The sequence below is a fragment of the Mastigoproctus giganteus genome, chromosome 5 (assembly GCF_048544385.1).
Source record: "Mastigoproctus giganteus isolate SK-2022 chromosome 5, ASM4854438v1, whole genome shotgun sequence".
NCBI classification, from domain to species: Eukaryota; Metazoa; Arthropoda; class Arachnida; order Uropygi; family Thelyphonidae; genus Mastigoproctus; species Mastigoproctus giganteus.
The window spans coordinates 13,295,524-13,314,399 of NC_143579.1; the positions used below are offsets into that span (position 1 = coordinate 13,295,524).

General features: G+C 37.5%; 1 protein-coding gene across 5 annotated transcripts in view; it reads left to right on the plus strand.

Annotated features, from left to right (window-relative positions):
• LOC150085178 (eukaryotic translation initiation factor 4 gamma 3-like) overlaps positions 1 to 18,876 on the plus strand; it is a 791,506-nt gene that overhangs the window by 590,857 nt on the left and 181,773 nt on the right. For all 5 annotated transcript variants that reach the window (XM_090373913.1, XM_090373915.1, XM_090373911.1 and 2 more), the window contains one exon: positions 6,894 to 7,043. In XM_090373913.1, coding sequence (XP_090230039.1) covers positions 6,894 to 7,043 — 150 coding nt within the window. The remainder of the gene's footprint in view (positions 1 to 6,893; positions 7,044 to 18,876) is intronic.

Sequence of the window (18,876 nt, forward strand, 5' to 3'; positions counted from 1 at the left end):
GCAATTTGCAGAACTTCAGCCTTTCTTGGTAAGTGTACCCCTTTGTTCACCTCACCAATCTTGTTGCTCTTCTTTGAACTCATTCTAACAACTCTACATCCTTCCTAAAATGAGGCCTCCAGACCTGTACACAGTACTCTAAGTGTGGCCTGACCATTACCTTGTATAACGAGCTAATCACCTCCCTGTCCCTGCTAGCAAAATTTCTATATATCATTGACAAGACTCTATGACCTTCCCTGGCCGCACGTCTGTACTGTTCAGCGAACTTCATATTTGACTGCACAATTCCCCCCCCCCCCCCAGGTCTTGTTCATTTTCCACTTCCCTGAGTGTAGTACCACACATTTGATACTTTTCTCTTTGGTTGTTGCTACCTATATGAAGTACTTTGCATTTTTCAATGTTAAACTTCAGTTGCCACTTATCAGCCCATTTTCCCAACTTATCTCTATCCAGTTGGAGTAGCATACTGTCTTTAATGTTGTTAACAACCCTGCCAACCTTTGTATCATCTGCATACTTGGACATTAAACCTGATATACCTTCATCAGTATCATTGATAAATATACAAAACAACAATGGGCCCAACACCGAACCCTAGGGAACATCACTAATAACATTTGTCCACAAAGAACAGCGTCCATTGATTACCATTCTGTCGTCTTCCACTCAACCATCCCTTTATCCATTGTAGCAAACTACCCTTAATGCCATACCTCTCCAATTTGTACGGCAGTCTTTCATGTGCTAAAGTATCAAAAGCTTTCTTGAAATCCAAGTATATTATATCAAAATTATTTTTGGATTCAGTTCCTTTGTGACCACATCATAGAATTCAATCAAATTGGTCAGACAAGACCTCCCTTTAACAAACCCATGCTGTGTCTTAACTATTACTGCGGTGCCTCCGTAGCCAGGTGGGAAGGAGCAGCAGTGCGTAGCACGCGCTTCATGATTAGACATGGGTTTGAGCCCGTCACCACCAAATACGGAGGATGCGGAAAGGTCAGAGAATGACCACCGCATATCCCGGAGCACTATGGCCTTAGTTGCTAATGCTCCTAAAAACCAAAATAACTCGTAACTATTACTGCAGTCTTGTCTAGATGTACATGCAATGCTTCTTTAACCAGTGATTCCATTATTTTCCCTGGAACACAAGAACCTTTTGAACCCCCTTTGTGAATTGGTGATACATTTGCACATCTCCAGTCCATGGGGATCTCCCCTGAGTCCAAGGAAGCTCTCATAATTATGGCTAAGGGTTTGCTTATTTCTTTTGCTGCCTCGTTTAATATAACTGGATAGATTCCATTCGTCCCAGGTGCCTTATGTTTAATTTCAACAATTTCTCCTCCACTTTTCTCTCAGTTGTTACAAAATCATTAAGCACCCTGTTACAGTTTGATAAACTTCTGACATTCCCATCATTGAATAACTCCTCATGTGGTGAATTGTAGATGCAAAATACTCATTGTTTATCAGCTACCTGAGTGTGATCATCAATAGTCAATCCATCATTGTTAAGTGGTCCAATCAGATTCATCCCTTTCATTCTAGAGTTTGCATAAATAAAGCACTTTGCTGTTTTTCTTTGCATCCTTTGCCAAAGATTTCTTGTAATCTGCCTTTGCCTGCCTAACCTCCTTTGTGACTTGATTACAGACTAGTTTATACCTGCCATAGGCTTCTGTGTCACCTGATACTCTATATGCACCCTATACATTCTTTTTCTCTGCCACAAGCCTCATTAATTCATCTGGCATTCATTTAGGGATAAACCTTGAACAGTATTTCTTAGTTGGAATGAAAAGCCTAGTAGCCTCCAAAATTAAGTCCCTGAAGGCTTCCCATTTAGAATTCAACGTTGGTAACATCATCATCAGTTGATCTCACTGTACAGAATTTAAAAATTGCCTGAGACCCCTCTAGTCACCTTTTCTAAAGCAAAAGACTCTCTCTTTAGCCTTGATGGTAGTTACATCATTAAGTAATTCCCTTTTCAGTACATTGTGATCACAGTCACCAAGTGGTTCCTTTATCTGCAAATTCTTAATGCATGAATAATCACCACTGATAATCAGATCAAGAGTATTACTCCCTCTGGTTGCCTCTCGAACATGCTGCTGCTGCAGAAAACAGTCATCCAGTAAATCCAAAAAAGTCTTGCTAGTGTGCGAATGACCAATCCACAAGTTCCAGTCAATATCTGGAAAGTTAAAATCCCCCATTATAAGATATTCTGATTTACTGGCTAACTCTATTTTTCTTCACAATTGCCCATTATACTTATCAGATTCATTAGGCCTATAACACACACTTACTCTCATTTTTCCTTTCCCAGTGCTTTTTTCACACCAAACAGACTCGACTCTGTATTGTCCACCAACAACTTATTCCATCTAATCTTAATATAAGCATTGGAAGTCTTTGCTGTTTTTCTTTGTATTTTTTGTCAGAGACATCTCATAATCTGCTTTAGCTTGCCTAACCTTTGAAATCTGAGCCCAGTACGTGAAATGTTTTGTCACCACCTTAATATGTCTGTTGCTAGAGTATGATCGCATAACTCTGTAGATGTAAGCATCGCACTCTCAAGCTCCTGAGGGCACTTTCCCATCATAAAATATCAAACGTGCCCTGAAAGTCTACAAACACAGCGAGTACGTATTTAGCAGGTGAGTTTATCCAACTCACCTGCTAAATACGTAGTAGGATAAGTGGTTGGTCAGAAGATTTATAACGTCTTCAGTCGACCGTCCTTTCTTGAAGCCGTATTGTGCTTCTGAACATAGCTGATGATCTTCTGGCATATTTTTTTTATTTTTTTTTTTTATTTTGAATTCTTGGGGCTAACATTTGCTCAAACAATTTCCCCAGGTTTGCTAAAAGCGAAATAGGTCCGTAGATCTGATATTAATTTCTCAGTCTTGTGCAGTATCTTTAGTAGAGCTATTGTAGAAGGAGCTACCTTTCCAAATCAACTGGAAAGGTAGCTTTTGGATTAATAGCTTTCAAGCTAAAGGAGAACAAAGGGCCTACTGCAAGAACAACAATTCGAGTTAGAAGTTTATATTAGCATATCACTATTCAACAATTAAAAACTTCCCTGCTTTTTCTCTAAGTGCTGGGCCCAATGACATTTCAGCCCAGCAAGTCCATAATATTCCCTCCAAGGTCCTGAATGACTGTTACACATCCTGTGATGTGATAAGATACCTAATTCTCTAAAACGAAGCTTATACTATCCAGATTCTTAAGAAGGAGAATCCTCTGCCCCAAGTGACTACAGGCTCGTAACAGTACAGTTCTGTTAAGAACTTATAAAATCTTAAGCAAGAGGATTATGGAATGTGTATCTTTTGATTATAGACAAGCTTTTATACTGGCTGATGGATGCTGTGAGAATGTATTCCTTCTCTCTTCAATTATTAAGGAATCAAGGAGGGAACTAAGACTTCTATACATGGCAACTCTGGATCTGCAAGAATACCTTTGACCAAGCATTCTCCCACACAGTGTTTGGGATCTTAGGGCAGAAGGGCCTCCTGCAGTCATTTATTGAGTATTTTAAATTTCTGTGTGATAACTCCTCTGCAATTTATGTATGGTAGCCAAAGAATAGAATAGTATTTAAAGCTTACAATACGAGTAAGACGATGATCCTCTATCCTCATTCCTATTTATTGCCATGATTGACTTACTCCCGACGGACCTATCCGATCACTTGGGGTTTGACTCATGTGGAAGAAAAATTAATTTTATGGCTTTTGCAGATGATGTCACACTCATGGCAATCTACTAGAGCTTGAGAGATTGCTTGATAAAGCTAGTGCCTTCTTAAGGAAGAGAGGACTTTCTATCAATGCAAATTAGCCCTTGGCTCTATCCTTGGTCTTCCCCTCATGTGAATAGCTGAAATTTGTGGTGGACACAGGCAGGGCTGTACTTATAAATAGGTGCATGAAACACTAACTTCAGGCCTCAGTAATAGAAAATTTTTAAACCAATTTCTTTTTTTAGAGCCCTGATCTAAATTAGGGCCCACTTGTGCCTACCATGTTTATATTGTAAACAGAGACAGGTAAAATTTACTGGGCCGTGGATGACTCATTTCTCTGAAAGAACAGATTAATTTCCAGAATAAAGGAAAATCATTCTCTTTTAATTCTCTAATAGGGTGTAACAATAGAACATGGGCTGACTACGTCATATTATTCACATCGGGGATATGCCTTAAACTTTTCCACTGGCTATGAACACAAGAAAGCAATGACCAGTGTGACTTCTCGGTATAGTATGTGGGAGAGATGGTTGTAAATGTATTACGAACAATAAATTGCAATTGTTAATCCTTAAAGCTCTTAATTCATGCTTTCAACAGCAGCTTTATTTCCTAAAGGCCAGAGGTGCGAACAATTTGTACCCAGCCTGTCTCAAAATCTATTCGTTATATGGAAATTTTATTCATTCTGCAAAAACTATTGTAATTGGACCACCCATGGATTTGAGAATCTATATAAGCTGAGACTTGAAAATTGTTTAATGTTTAGTTTAATTGTTGATGTGCAAAGTGTGATACATAGGAGTGCGCACACTGAAGTAAATATGAGTATGTATCTATCTCTCTGAAAGTAGTATTATAGTTTAATAAATTTTGATTCTGTTGTAACAGAAAATTTAAATACCAAATCTATGTAATGTTTCGTTATCTATTGTGACTGTGGCATACGTTTCCTTTATTGAAAGCTTTTTGTTTTCTCACTCTTAAAATATGAATTGATTCAAGTGATTCAATTTTTTTATATTGAATCATTATCGGGTTATATTACTTTTAAGCTGTTACTATAATCTCATTTGAATTACAAAGCTGAAATTGTCAATAAACAATGAATTAAATGAAGCAGTAATTAAAACAATGCTATATTAATGTTTAAAAAGACATTAATCATAACTGCAACAATGCCCAAGAAGGAAATGTTTCAAATATTGAGTATATGTACAATATTATTAATGATGAATTTAGATCGATTTTTCTGTTGGATTGCTTGGCAGCTGCAGGGCAGGAGGCAGAGGGTTGTGATTAATGGATATTCTTCAGATTGGTTTAAGGTCAGGAGTGGGGTCCTCCAATAATTGGTTCTTGAACTACTATTCTTTCTAATTTTCATAAATAATGTCGACGATAGGATAGAAGGCTTGATGACAAAAAAAAAAAAAAAAAAAAAAATGCAAACAACATAAAGATTGGTAGGGTAGTTAATGAGCCAAACCAACCAGTGCTGCTCCTTCAGGATGGAGCACTGTTTGGTAACTGCAAAATAAATTATACGCTTTGAATTAAAAACAGTAGAGGGAGGAAGGAAGGGATCCTGGGAATAATAAAACGGACAGATACGAAGTTTTCTGAGCAGTGTAAACTGGCAGCCAGAAAAACCCATGGTGTCCTGTTGATGATTTTTCGAACATTATCCTGTAGAGCAGCATTTCCCAAACTGTGTTTCGTGGAACACTAGTGTTCCGTGAAAAATCGTAATTAATAAAATAAATAAATTTTGCATATTTGTAGTGTACACCACTTTTGTATCATTATAATATTTGAGATTTTTTTTTTTTTTTCTTTTGTTATTAGTATACTCGCATAGACTAATAATCAAATAGACTGCAGAACACTTTCTTTTGGCATGCTTTTGCATAGAAAAGTATGCATAGAGGTAATGACATCTACGAAAAAGTAGCGATATAGTGATCTAATATGCCATTTGTATGCAATTTAACCTGGAATACACAGGTTGAAGGAGAGGGGAAAGTGAACCGATATCATAACTGAACTCACTTCCTTGTATAAATTTTTTTTTTTTGATAATTATCAGTATTTTGAAATATTGTTATTAAAATAAACGACAATGGATTTGTGGTTGAAAAAAGGAACTTTAAAATGAGAAGCAAGTACTTCTAGTATTGCAACTGTGGATGTTGATGAAGATGAACACAATATTGTCACACTTCAAAGTGAGGATGAACAATCACAGCCTTTTGCTCCCCAAAACTCCAAAGTGAAAAAACAGGAACCAACTAATAAAAGACCAAAACAAAAGTATGATGACAATTATTTGAATTTCAGCTTTACATGTGTTGGAAGTAGAGATGCTCCTGATTCACAGTGCATCGTATGTAATAAAATATTAGCAAACAGTTCTCTGGCTCCTGCTAAACTTGCTTTTCGTAAGTGTTCTGTAAATATATTGTGAGATGAAAAGTGTTCTGTGGTTAAAAAAGTTTGGGAAATACTGCCGTGCAGATATGTAGGCATAGTCCCACTGCATAAGGCAATTGTAAGACCACATTTGGAATACTGTGTTCGAGTATGGAAAAAAAGACATTGAGCTTCCAAAGATGGGCAACTCACATCGGCGAAAATGCAATCATACAAGGAAAGATTCGGATTATGTGGGCAACAGAGATTGGTTACCGGACACCTCAGATGACCTGATTGAGGTTTATAAGGCTCTGAGAGGAATTAGTAAAATAAATGGCAGAATTTTCACTGTTATAGAGAATTCTATAACATATGGCATAAATTCAAATTTCAGGGGAAGAGGTTTAGGCTAGATTGTAGGCAGTTTTCCTTTCGTGAGTCATTGATTGCTAGTTGAGGCTGACAGTTTGAATAAATTAAAAGGTCTACTGGATGTCAACCTATGTGAGAAGGGAAGCAAATAATTTGTGTTTTTTATCTACTCTTTTTTTTTCCAGTGCAAATAAATCTTGTGGCTTCCTTGCACTATATGGCTATTACAACAACTTCCTGTTCAAATATTTTTCACATTTTTTGATTCAATTTTCTGAATAATAGCAGTTTTTAATACTTTTCTTTCTTTGAATCATAGCTAAAGGTGCCTTTATCTGGTGAAACAGAAGGAAAACAAGTTAACTTTCGGAAATTGTTATTGACAAAATGTCAGAGAGAATTTGAGAAGGATCGTACAGATGAGCTTAAGCGAAAAGAAATAATCAAGCAGATTGAAGGTGCAGAATCGGTAAGTGTCTATTTCTGTTATTTGTAGGGATTGGGTGCTTATGCACATGCTTGAATATAAAATGTTATTTTTACTGTTATCTTAATATACATATCATAAAATGAACTGAAAGAAAAATTTAAAATGTTTGCAGTAGCCCATCGGATTTACTAATACAAGAAATAAATTTCAAAATACCCTTTTTACCTGTTTTGTTGGAGATCGCAGCTAGCACTTCATGTGTTTGTGCATTAAGGGATGCAGAGTGCATTCTCAAATTTGCAGATCATTCAATGTTGGAAAAGTAGCGAATGACCAGCACAAGAAGTTCTCCTCCAGGATGACTTGGATAGGTCTCAAGAACTGTTCAGTAGAGAATGATCATAATTTTCCATGAACAACTATATTGCTTGCTATTTCTAGCTGAGCTGTGGAATTAAAGACAAACCAAGCTACATCAAAAAACCCTGCAGTTGACTCATGACCCTAGTGGTCGGTGGTTTATGCCTATTCAATTTCACGTATGTAACAATGGGCGTGACATGCAAAAAACTGTATGCTGCTCTCAAATTTTGTTTGTCTCAAGAAAACATCAGCTGAAGCATATTAAAAGAGGCTTATGGTGAATCTACACTTCCATATAGCACAGCTCGCATGTGGTTTAGAATGTTTAAAATTTGAAATAGACATTTATAAATGTCTATTTCAAATCTAACATGGTTTTTTTTTTTTTTTTTGTAAAAAAATACATTAATTTCATTATACTCTCAATATTAAGGGCTCTGGGTTGTTTTAAAATGTGATAATGTAACAAGTAGTATCATATCATACAAGCATTTGAGGGTTCGAGCCCGTCACCACCAAATACGGAGGATGCGGAAAGGTCAGGGAATGACCACCGCATATCCCGGAGCAATATGGCCTTAATTGCTAATGCTCCTAAAAAAAAACCAAAATAACAAATAACAAGCATTTGACCTTTATCTTCCTTTTTTGTCAAGATCAATTTGCCTCACACGGAGTCTAATAAAGTCTCAAACATAAGAAAAACATGATTTAATCAGTGGAGTAAATCTGCCTGACAATAGTATCATGCCTTCGTTTGATGTGGTTTCTTTTTGTGTATATAGGCGCATATAGTTAAACTAAGAGTAGAGTACTCCTGCACTTTAAAACAATGCACGGCCCTTAATAGTGATAGTATAGTGATTTATTTTTTTTTTTTTTTTTTTGTGACAGCAAAACATAAATTTGAAAAAATTATTAGATTGGCAATTTCAGTATTAACACTGAAATTCATATTCTGGACCCATTCCTGCCTAATATCAAATTATTTATTTGTCATGCAAATGTATTATTGTTCTTTGATCAACCGTACACGAATAATTTAACTCAGCCCATAATAGACTAAACTACTAGAAACAGTGAAGGACAACATTAATTTTTGACATTTAAATATTATAAATACAATAACCAACTAAAAATTCATATATAGAAAATACTCACAGCAAAGTTTCTGCAATTCTACTTTCATTACTCATATGATGTTAAGAAATCCATTTTATGTACACTTATTTATAATACCATGAAATGTTGCTTTAAGGATGAAGACCTTTAAGGTTGAAGACCTTTAAACTGAATTAATTACCTAATTAATGCCTCTTATAGAAGAAAATTACCTCAATTAATCAATTCAGCCCTGGAGAGATTTTGCAAGGCTCATGAGGTGGAATTTTTCTTAGTGTGGTCTGTGCTTGTTAACAGAAGAGATTGTTTCTACTAGGGCTTGCATAAAACCGAGAAATTTCAAAACCGAGTTTAACCGAAGTTTACTCTTAAAACCGATTTTCTCAGACTTAGGGAAAATAATTAAAAGCTTATAACACAGGTATTTATTTTATCTTGGGTAGATTGTACAAATCGTAATCAAATCTTTTAAACAAAATCTATCACCTCCTATGGTAAAAAAAATTAAAATGCTCCAAAAAAGTAACCAGCTTAAGATTATGCAAAATTACAAATTGTATTCAAATCCTTTGAATAAAAACTATCTTCTCGTATAGTAAACAAAAAAAAAAAAAATAAGCCCTAAAAATAAAGTGAAAAAAAACAGCTTGGGGAAATTACTTTACTATTTATTGCTCAGATTTTTTCTGAAAATGATCCTTTAAAAAACACAGTACAAAGGGTACTAGGAAAGTTTTGCAATACAGCTTTGTTTATTTAATTTTTTCAAAGTAATTTCCTCTACATTCAATACGCCTCTCCATCCTCCGAAACCAATCTTTAAACCAGTTCTGCCAAGTTTCACTAGGGAGTAAAGCACACTCGTTGTCCCAAGCCCGTAGAAGGTCCTCATCACTGGAAAACCGCCTCCCTTTTAGCTTCATTTTCACATGCGGGAACAGTGCAAAGTCGCAGGGAGCAAGGTCTGGACTGTAGGGAGGGTGCTCGAGAAGTTTCAGTCCTGTCGTGGTCAAATATTCGGTGCAGGCTTTGGCGCGGTGAGCTGCAGCATTATCGTGATGGAGGTACCAGGTGTCCATTCTTGACTTTGGCCGCAGGTTCTTCATAGATCCAATGACTTTAGGCAGGCATTGTTCAGTATACCACTTAGCTGTGACTGTCTTCTGCGTGTCCAAAACGACACGTTCCACAATTCCACTCGATTTGAAAAATACAGCTATCATTTTCTTCTTTACAGATCGGGATTTTCTGACAATTACGGGTGTGTCGTCATCATCAAAGACCCAAACTTTGTTTTGAGCCTTGGTCGGCAGATCGTAATAGTACAGCCAAGTCTCGTCACCTGTCACGATGTTGTTCACATACCGAGATTGTCCCTTATCAAACTTTTTTAACATCTCCCGGCACCAAGTCACACGTCGTGTCATCTGCTCTTCAGTTAGTTGATGCGGCACCCAGAGAGAACAAAGTTCCTTCGCGTGCAAATGATCTTGCAGAATCGAACGAATTGCTGGTGCATTTAGGCCCAAAGTATCCTCTATCTGTTGATAGGTCACTCGCCTGTTTTCGTCAAGCATTTTCCTCACAGGAGTAACGTTTTCCTCCGTAACTGACGTTCGTGGCCTTCCCGGCCTCTCAGAATCCTCCAGAGTGAAATTTCCCCTTTGGAATTCTCTATACCACCTGAATATCGTTGTACGATGTGGACAATCATCATCTAGTGCAAGAGTCATTTCTTCTAAGCACTGGTCTATGGTTAAACCACGCACGAAATTATACCGCAAAACTGTCCTTATCTCATTTCGTGACCACAATGCCATCGCAAGCACTTTACACTCACTACTAATGAATAACTGAGCCCATCGATCGACTTGGCGCGGCGGCTACTATGCACGTATGAACATGTCTCAACATGCAGCAACAAGCAGCTTCCTGTGATTCATTGTTGCGTCATATTGCAAAACTTTCCTAGTACCCTTTGTATATTAAGCATTTTTCCTGATAGACTTGACCTTATTTTTGTGTTAAAGAGACCAGTGATCGAAAAAACTCTCTCAGATTGGACACTTGTTGGTTTAATGGTCAGCAGTGCTCTATAAACTTTCTCCAGCTTTTCACTTCTACTGCTAGTTGCCTCCGAAATTTTAAATTCTTTGCTGATTTCCAATTCACTCGGATATTTTGAAGGCTCTTCGGTTAATCTCTTTATTACACTATCATACTCTCGCATGAGTGTATCTCCAGCATTGGAACTAGACGAGTCTTTGTTTTCTTCTAAAAGAACAGTTCGTTTATTTTCAGTTTCTTCATTCAACGCTAAGACTCCTTCGGAATGTTTTGCAAATAATCTCTGATAAATCTCTTCGGCATGCTTTTTCAAAACTTGCTTACTTGGAAAATCAGAAGTTCTTGAACCTGAATCTTCTTTCCTAAATTTTTGGGGTTGTGTAGATAGCTCAGCAAAGCCGCAGTTTGGCAATTTCGTCTTGCATTGTAACGCTGCAAAAGGCTTTGGTGAAACTTTAAAGCAAATGGATTTTCTGCTGTATCAAGCTCAGCAAGCAGAAATTCTATTGAAGACTCTGCTTTAAGTAAGTCTGTATCTTCTGAGGTTATAGCCTTCAGAATCATTTCAACTGGTCGCAAAGTTTCACATAGCAATTCAAGTGTTTTCCAGTCAACGTCAGACACAGCTTCAGTTGACAGTACTGCCCATAGAGCATTTGGAATGCAATTTTTCAATTTCAAAAATCTCTCAATCATATAGAATGTGCTATCCCATCTAGTTTTGCAATCTAATATAAGTTTATATTCTTTCCCATTAAATTTTGCTTTAACAAAATTTTGTAATGCGTCATTTTTGGTAGGGGATTTTCGAAAAAAGCTTGCAAATTTTTCTGACTTTGTTAATAGTTTGTGCAATATTGGCCATTGGACTGAAGAAATAAATTAGCTCATCGGTAAAGTCGGTTTGATAAAGCATGCCTTGCTGTCTTTCTTCAACTTCATCATCACTACTTTCTTCATTATTTTCATTTTCTTCATTGTCTTTGGGAGACTCAGAGACTGTGACACCATAATTGGTTGCTTTTTCATAAAGTACACCTATAACTGACAGATGTATACAATGGACTATACATTGTTAATGATTAGGCGTAATTTGCTTGCCAAACTTAATCATCATTGCTGCTCCATCGGTGGTGCAGGCAACAATATCCTCATCCAAGTTCACACCAAATTCCTTCAAGAGTCCATTCACAATTTGCTCAGTTCTTCTGCTATTGAGTGAACCATTAATCTCAATAAGACCTAACGACCAATGATTGTCTTTTGAATGCACATTTATATTCATATACCTTTTATTTTGTATAGACATATATTCGTCTAGAGTCAATGAATACCGGGCACCCAAAACCAATGAATTTTTGAAATGCTGAATGGGTTCTTTCTTAGTTTTATAATAATTCAGAACCATATTTTTAATTCCATTCACTGAGGCTGGTGGTAATTTATCGTATTTATTTCTCTGAAGGTGAAGGCTTGATTGTATAAACTCACTCTTGTCAATTGAATTAAAAGAAAATCCATCTAAAGCAGCTAATTTTGAAATCTCTTCTTCCATAGATTTTTTAACGATAACGTTTTCTAATGTTCTTACCATTTTTACGGGAGGTTCACTGTTATTTTGTTTAATGTCAATCTGATGCATTTTCTTTAAATGCAGCATCAAAGATGATGTAGATCTTCCAGACGACTTCTTCTGCCATTTCGAACATTGTGCTTCATCTTTGCTTTTTCGAGCAAAATAATTCCATACATTTGATTTCATCTTAGACATATTGAGTAATAAATATTAATTAGTAGGAATTTATATCACCGACAATTTTAAATAAAAATATTGAAGATAACAAAGGCACAATACTATGCGTCACTCCCACAAGCACTGAATGAAGAGTCTAAACGAGGCAAGTTTCAAATTTTTCACTAAAGAAATTTTTTATTTATTTATTTGCAATTTTTTTTCCCCAATTAAATCTATTGTATTTTTGGTGAAGCTGCTTTTTGGAGACATTTGATTGCAAATTTAATAGGAATAAAGAAGCAAAAAACTTCCTACGATTGAAATTTGATGCAATATTCAGCGAATCTGTTTCTAGTGGGTAACCATCAATAAGGCACGTTCCATAACTTGCCTGGCGAACAAGATAGATGGAACGGAGAAATGCTGAGCATTTTCTTTTATGCTATCGCTCCGACTCACTCAGTCGTAAATGAGTACACCTGCATCATGCCATGATACAGGTGGGAAGATAAAAGGCACCCCTCCTAGATTTGAGCCACTTGCCCATGAGGTTCGTACCTAAACATAAAATAAAATAAAATAAAATACATGTTTAAAACATAAAGCAGTTGAACGATCCAGACAAACGAACAAACAAAAGAAGAACAAAAAACTATATTCGAAGGCTAGCTAAGAAAATATTCGAATCCGGTTTCAGAAGCTCGGTTTCGGTTTTAACAACTCAATATGAAAACTGATTTAACCGGTTTTATAAAACCGGTTTGCAAGCCCTAGTTTCTACAGGGATGGTATACACTTAAATAGAAAGGGTGCAAGAATATATGTTGATGCTATTGAGGCAATATTAGGCGTGGCAGAAAACTGCTAGCTTGGGGGGATTCACACACTAATAGATTAACGGTAACCACACACATAGGTGAAAGTGATTCTTGTACCGCTTCTATTCTAATGAGCAGCAGCCTGCAAGATGCTTGGTATTTCAAGGGCTGCTGGGAGACATCATGGAACAAGTAAATACATGGGCTGGGTTCTGGTAATTTGGAGTAACAACAGGTGCATGTACACCAATGCTCTAGGATTATAGTTAATGAATTTGAGGCAATTAATGAATAGTACTATATCAGGCATAAAAACTAATTATCACATCTTTTAACAACTAAGAAATTGTTCATAAAAAAGCAATATCAAAGTCATTCTTCGTACCTCTGTTAAATGTCTTTAGTGCTTTAAAGCATATTTTATGGAAAGATATTGTATTATTCTTTTCTTCATTTTATAAACTTGGTGGCGCCTCCGTAGCCAGGTGGGAAGGAGCAGCAGAATTGCGTAGTACACGCTTCTTGATTAGACTGGGGTTCGAACCCGTCACCACCAAATACGGAGGATGCGGAAAGGTCAGGGAATGACCACTGCATATCCCGGAGCAATATGGCCTTAGTTGCTAATGCTCCTAAAAACCAAATAACAAACAAACAATAAACTTGGAGCATATTTAAATAGCTGTAAACAAATATTAAATATAGCCTATCTTATTCTATGTCAGCAAAACTGCAATGCCTGTTTTATAGGCACTACTACTGTGAAATTTGGATCCAGTGTATACTGAGTTATGCAAAGCCATTAGAAAGAGACTCAGAGAGGACATAAGAAGATTTAACACAAGAAAAGTAGAACAAGCATTAAGGGAAAACAAAGGATTTAAATCAGCAGCCATGAGCAGTAATACAGAAAGACAAATGATACTGAAACTGAAGAATAGCGATGGTGTACTTATGAACAGCAGAGAAGGCATAATTCAAATAGCAGAAGACTACTATAGAGAATTATACAAGGAGCGAGGGAATGATACCAGCAGTGGGGAAGATGGATTGCAAAGTAGCAACACATACGACATACCCGATATTCTTCCTGATGAGGTAGAACATGCATTGAAGAAAATGAAGAATCGGAAAGCTCCGGGGGAAGATGAAGTTACTGTAGAGTTGTTAAAATTGGGAGGAAGAGACATAATATAAAAACTGGCAAGGCTCTTCACAAAGTGCATTAGAAAAGGTGTGATGCCTAAGCAGTGGAATAATGCAATCATAGTTTTGCTGCATAAGAAAGGAGATAAATCAGAAATTGGAAATTATAGACCAATTAGCTTATTATCCCATATCTACAAGTTGTTCACAAGGGTCATTACTAACAGATTAGAAAGAATACTTGATGAGAATCAACCGAAAGAGCAAGCTGGCTTTAGGACAGGATTCTCAACTATGGATCACCTTCACGTAATATCACAGCTAATGGAGAAAGCAAATGAATATAAAACACCATTATGCCTGGCATTTGTGGATTATGAAAAGGCATTTGACTCCATACAGCATAAGGCAATGTTTCGGGCACTGGAAAGACAAGGTATAGATACTCCATATATTATGATTTTGAAGAAAATATATGAGAGTGCTACATCCTTTATTAGACTAGACAAAGACAGTAGCAAATTTAAAATCGAGAAAGGAGTTCGACAAGGAGACACAATATCTCCGAAGCTGTTTACTGCTGCCCTTGAGGAAGCTTTCAGAAGATTAGACTGGTCGCAGAAAGGAGTCAGTGTGAACGGAGAGTACCTAAACCATTTACGATTTGCAGATGACATTGTGGTCATAAGCCACGATCCCAAAGAATTAGAGGAAAATCTTAATCAGTTATGCACAGTTAGTAAGGATTTTGGACTAAAGATGAATATGGCTAAAACAAAAGTAATGATGAACAAGTATGCCACGGAAAGGGAAATAATGATTGAAGGAGCAGTAATTGAAAAGGTGGAGTCATATACTTATCTGGGACAAGTTATTAGCTGTAATAATGATAAATGGCTGGAAGTCAAGAGAAGAATAAATTTTGGATGGATAGCATTCAGGAAATATAGTCACATACTGAAGAGCAATATCCCAGTTTGTCTGAAACGTAAAATAATGAATCAATGTATACTCCCCACCATGACTTATGGAAGTGAAACTTGGGCACTCACCAAAAGAATGGAAGAGAAGCTAAGAACTACACAGCGAAGAATGGAACGAATTATATTGGGAATCAGACTGTTAGATAAGAAGAGAAACACATGGATTAGGCAGCAAACTCAAGTAAAGGACATTCTTATCAAAACTAAAGAACTAAAATGGTCTTGGGCAGGACACATAGCTAGAAGACATGATGACAGATGGACTAAGAAAATAACAGAATGGTACCCAAGAGGAGCTAGAAGAAAACCTGGAAGACAAAGGCGGAGATGGATAGATGAAATTCATGAGTTTTTGAGTAGTAAATGGATGGCCAGTGCTCAAAACAGAAGGAACTGGAAAGTTGCTGGAGAGGCCTTCATCCTGCAGTGGATTGAAAATGGCTGATGATGATGATGAGTACTGATTATTCAAATAATGAACTCAGCCACCACCAGTGTTATCTACCCATGTTCCTTTAATCGATTGTGCAATAACTGTTATGAAGTTGAATTGTAGCTGTTTTCAGCATTACACTAACGATCAATTAAATAGTCCTCGGTAAAGAAATCACTTTAATTGATCAGGAGGAAAGGTGACCTTCTCGCTTTTTTTTCTTTTTATTGGTATATTATTTCTAACCTACTACCTCTTGGTCACAAAGGTGGCACTGCTCCTGCTTCCACATGACAGGGCCGGTAACCTGGAGGGAAAAAGGTCTCCCTTCCAAGGTGAAATGGAGCAAACAGTTCCCAAAACACAGAAAACTAGTGGGTGTGCAGATGAAACACTGACAAGGCAACAGGGGATGTCTGTTGCCTTGTCAGATGGATAAAACTGGTTCTATCGCAGCAAATGTCAAAAGACCAACAATGACAGAATCCACACTTCAACTTTCCTGATCATCCATTCAACTCAAAAACAACCGACTGGAAAACTTTCTCCATTCCTAGTGCAGAAATGCCAATAAGTACTCCCAAGACTCATTGAAGATCAGGAGACCTACTAGTTGAAGTTATCATTGCCCAACAGTCTGAAAAACTTGAAAATTTTGGTGGAACTTCTGTTACCGTTTCACCCATGTTTCCCTGAACACGTCAAGCGGTCTCATCACTGAACAGAACTTCATTATTCTGTCATATAAAGTACTAAAACAAGAACTAAGAGATAAAGCCATCAATGTAAGGCAAATTCTGACAAAGATGGATGATATACTAGTTCCTACTCAGAACATAAGCCTCACATTTGACAATCACAAACCACCAACAATGATCAAAGCAGGTTACCTTAACTGCTGAATTAAACCCTACATCTCAAACCATTATGCTGCTACAAGTGCCAGACGTTTGGGCACTCACAGTCTGCAGGAGAGCAGACTGTCTGTGCCACATGTGGATCCACTGCACATGCACACTAGTACTAACTGCACAGCCACAACACCAAGCGATCTTAACTGTAAAGAAACACATCTGCCTTAATCCAAGGAGTGCCCCCCTTTGTAAGTGTGAAAAAAAGATATAGACAGTGGTACAAAACTAAATATAATGTAACTTACCAAGAGACTAAAAAAACTTTACCAGTTCCGAATACTAACAAGCCAACTTATGCTCAAATAACCACAAAACACACACACGCACACCACATCAATTGCGACCCAAACAGAGGTAACTATACCACCAAGCAAATCACTAGCTGAACGGGCAAGTCACTATTGTCCCCAGTAACAAGACACCAAACAAAAATCAAAGCAAAGCTATAAATACAGCAATTACAGTACAACTAGGTGCCATTCAACAGCAGAACTGTAGTATCTACCTGACTCAAACCAAACAGTCTAAATACAATCAGAAGATAATTTAAACCAAGATGAACAGGTATTAGAACTATTTACTGACAAGGAGATGGATACAGGGATACCTTCAGTCCCTTTAAAACAAATCGAGGGCCCACTAACCCCAAATAATGCTTACCTTCTTACAGTGGAACCGTAGAGGCTATCGTAGTAATTTGAATGACATCTGAGATCTCCTTTCACAATATGACCCTGTTGTCTTCTGTCTACAGGAAATCAACCTAACACCAAATATAATTGTTTCCCCTCTGGAAATACGTAATACATTGGCAAGATTGCATTCTACACAATCCAAACAATCTTGCTCATGGAGGGGTAGTGCTGATAATCAATTCTTAAATACCCTCAAAACCAATCCCACTAAAAACAAACCTTGAGGCTGTTGCTGCATGAATCAATGTTAACCTCGATTTAACCATAGTCTCATTATACTTGCCACCTAACCAAAATATAAGCTATGCCGACGTAGAAGAATTAGTGATACAACCAATTCTCCCAAACTCTACTGCATTCTAAGAGACCTCAACAGTCACCATCTCTTGTGGGGGAAACTATAACCTGGACAAGCATGGACAAATTATCAAAATATTTCTTGATTAACACAATCTGATATTTTTGCTCAGCAACCATATATCCTCTATTTGGATGGACTATTCGCAGCAATCCATTAGGCAATGATCATTACCCTGTGATATGCCACATTGATACAAGTGTGGGGAACACTTTCTTACTGAATTGCCAAATTGAACTTTTCCAATGCTGATTTGATTGTGTACAAGCAGCTAGCAACACTAGAAGAAAAGTAGATCCAATAAACACCCATTAACTTGGCAGTAGAATATACAGTAGAACCCTGATGATCCGGACTGGATTTTCAGTGAGGTTAGCAATAGCATTAGTAGAGGCATATGATGCAAGAAAGCAAACTAATGCAGCATCAGCCAAAAAAAAAAAAAAAAAAAAAAACCCTTCCCATTTCATCCCTTCATTCATTCCAAATGCCTGTCCAGCTCACCCTTAAATTTATTTTTAGGCTATCAGCTTCCACAACAAAAGATGGAAGTCTGTTCCAGCAATCAACTACTCACTAGCTAAAGGCAAATTTTCGCACATCTGTTCTAAAGCAATCTTTCCTCAATTTGAAACTGAGCCCTCTCAGGTTCTTAGTCTGAGCAAGAGGAAGAATCCCATCAGCATTTGGCTTGCTCAACCCATTCAAGGTCTTATACACCTCAATCAGAGCCGACCGGGCTAGCCGAGTGGGTAAAGTACCTGCCCGGCAACCCGAAGGTCGCGGGTTCGATTCCCGCCTTGGGCTTGGATCAAAGTACTGCAAAAACCTTGGGAGGTGCAATATGGCCACAGAAGCCGATGCGCCAACAACTACCAAATCAAAGAAAGAAAAAGAACCTCAATCAGATCGCCTTCAGGTGCCTACTCTCCAGGTGCTGCAATTTACAGAACTTAAGCCTTTCTAGGTAAAAGCACCCCTTTGTACCTCTCACCAACCTTGTTGCCCTTCTTTGTACTCGTTCTAGCAACTCTATATCCTTCCTAAAATGAGGCCTCCGGACCTGTACACAGTACTCTAGGTGTGGCCTGACCATTGCTGTGTATAACGGGCTAATCACCTCCATGTCCCTGCTAGCAAAATATCTATATGTCATTGACAAGACTCCATGACCTGCCCTGGCAGCCCATCTGCACTGCTCAGCGAACTTCATATTTGACTGCACAATTACCCCCAGG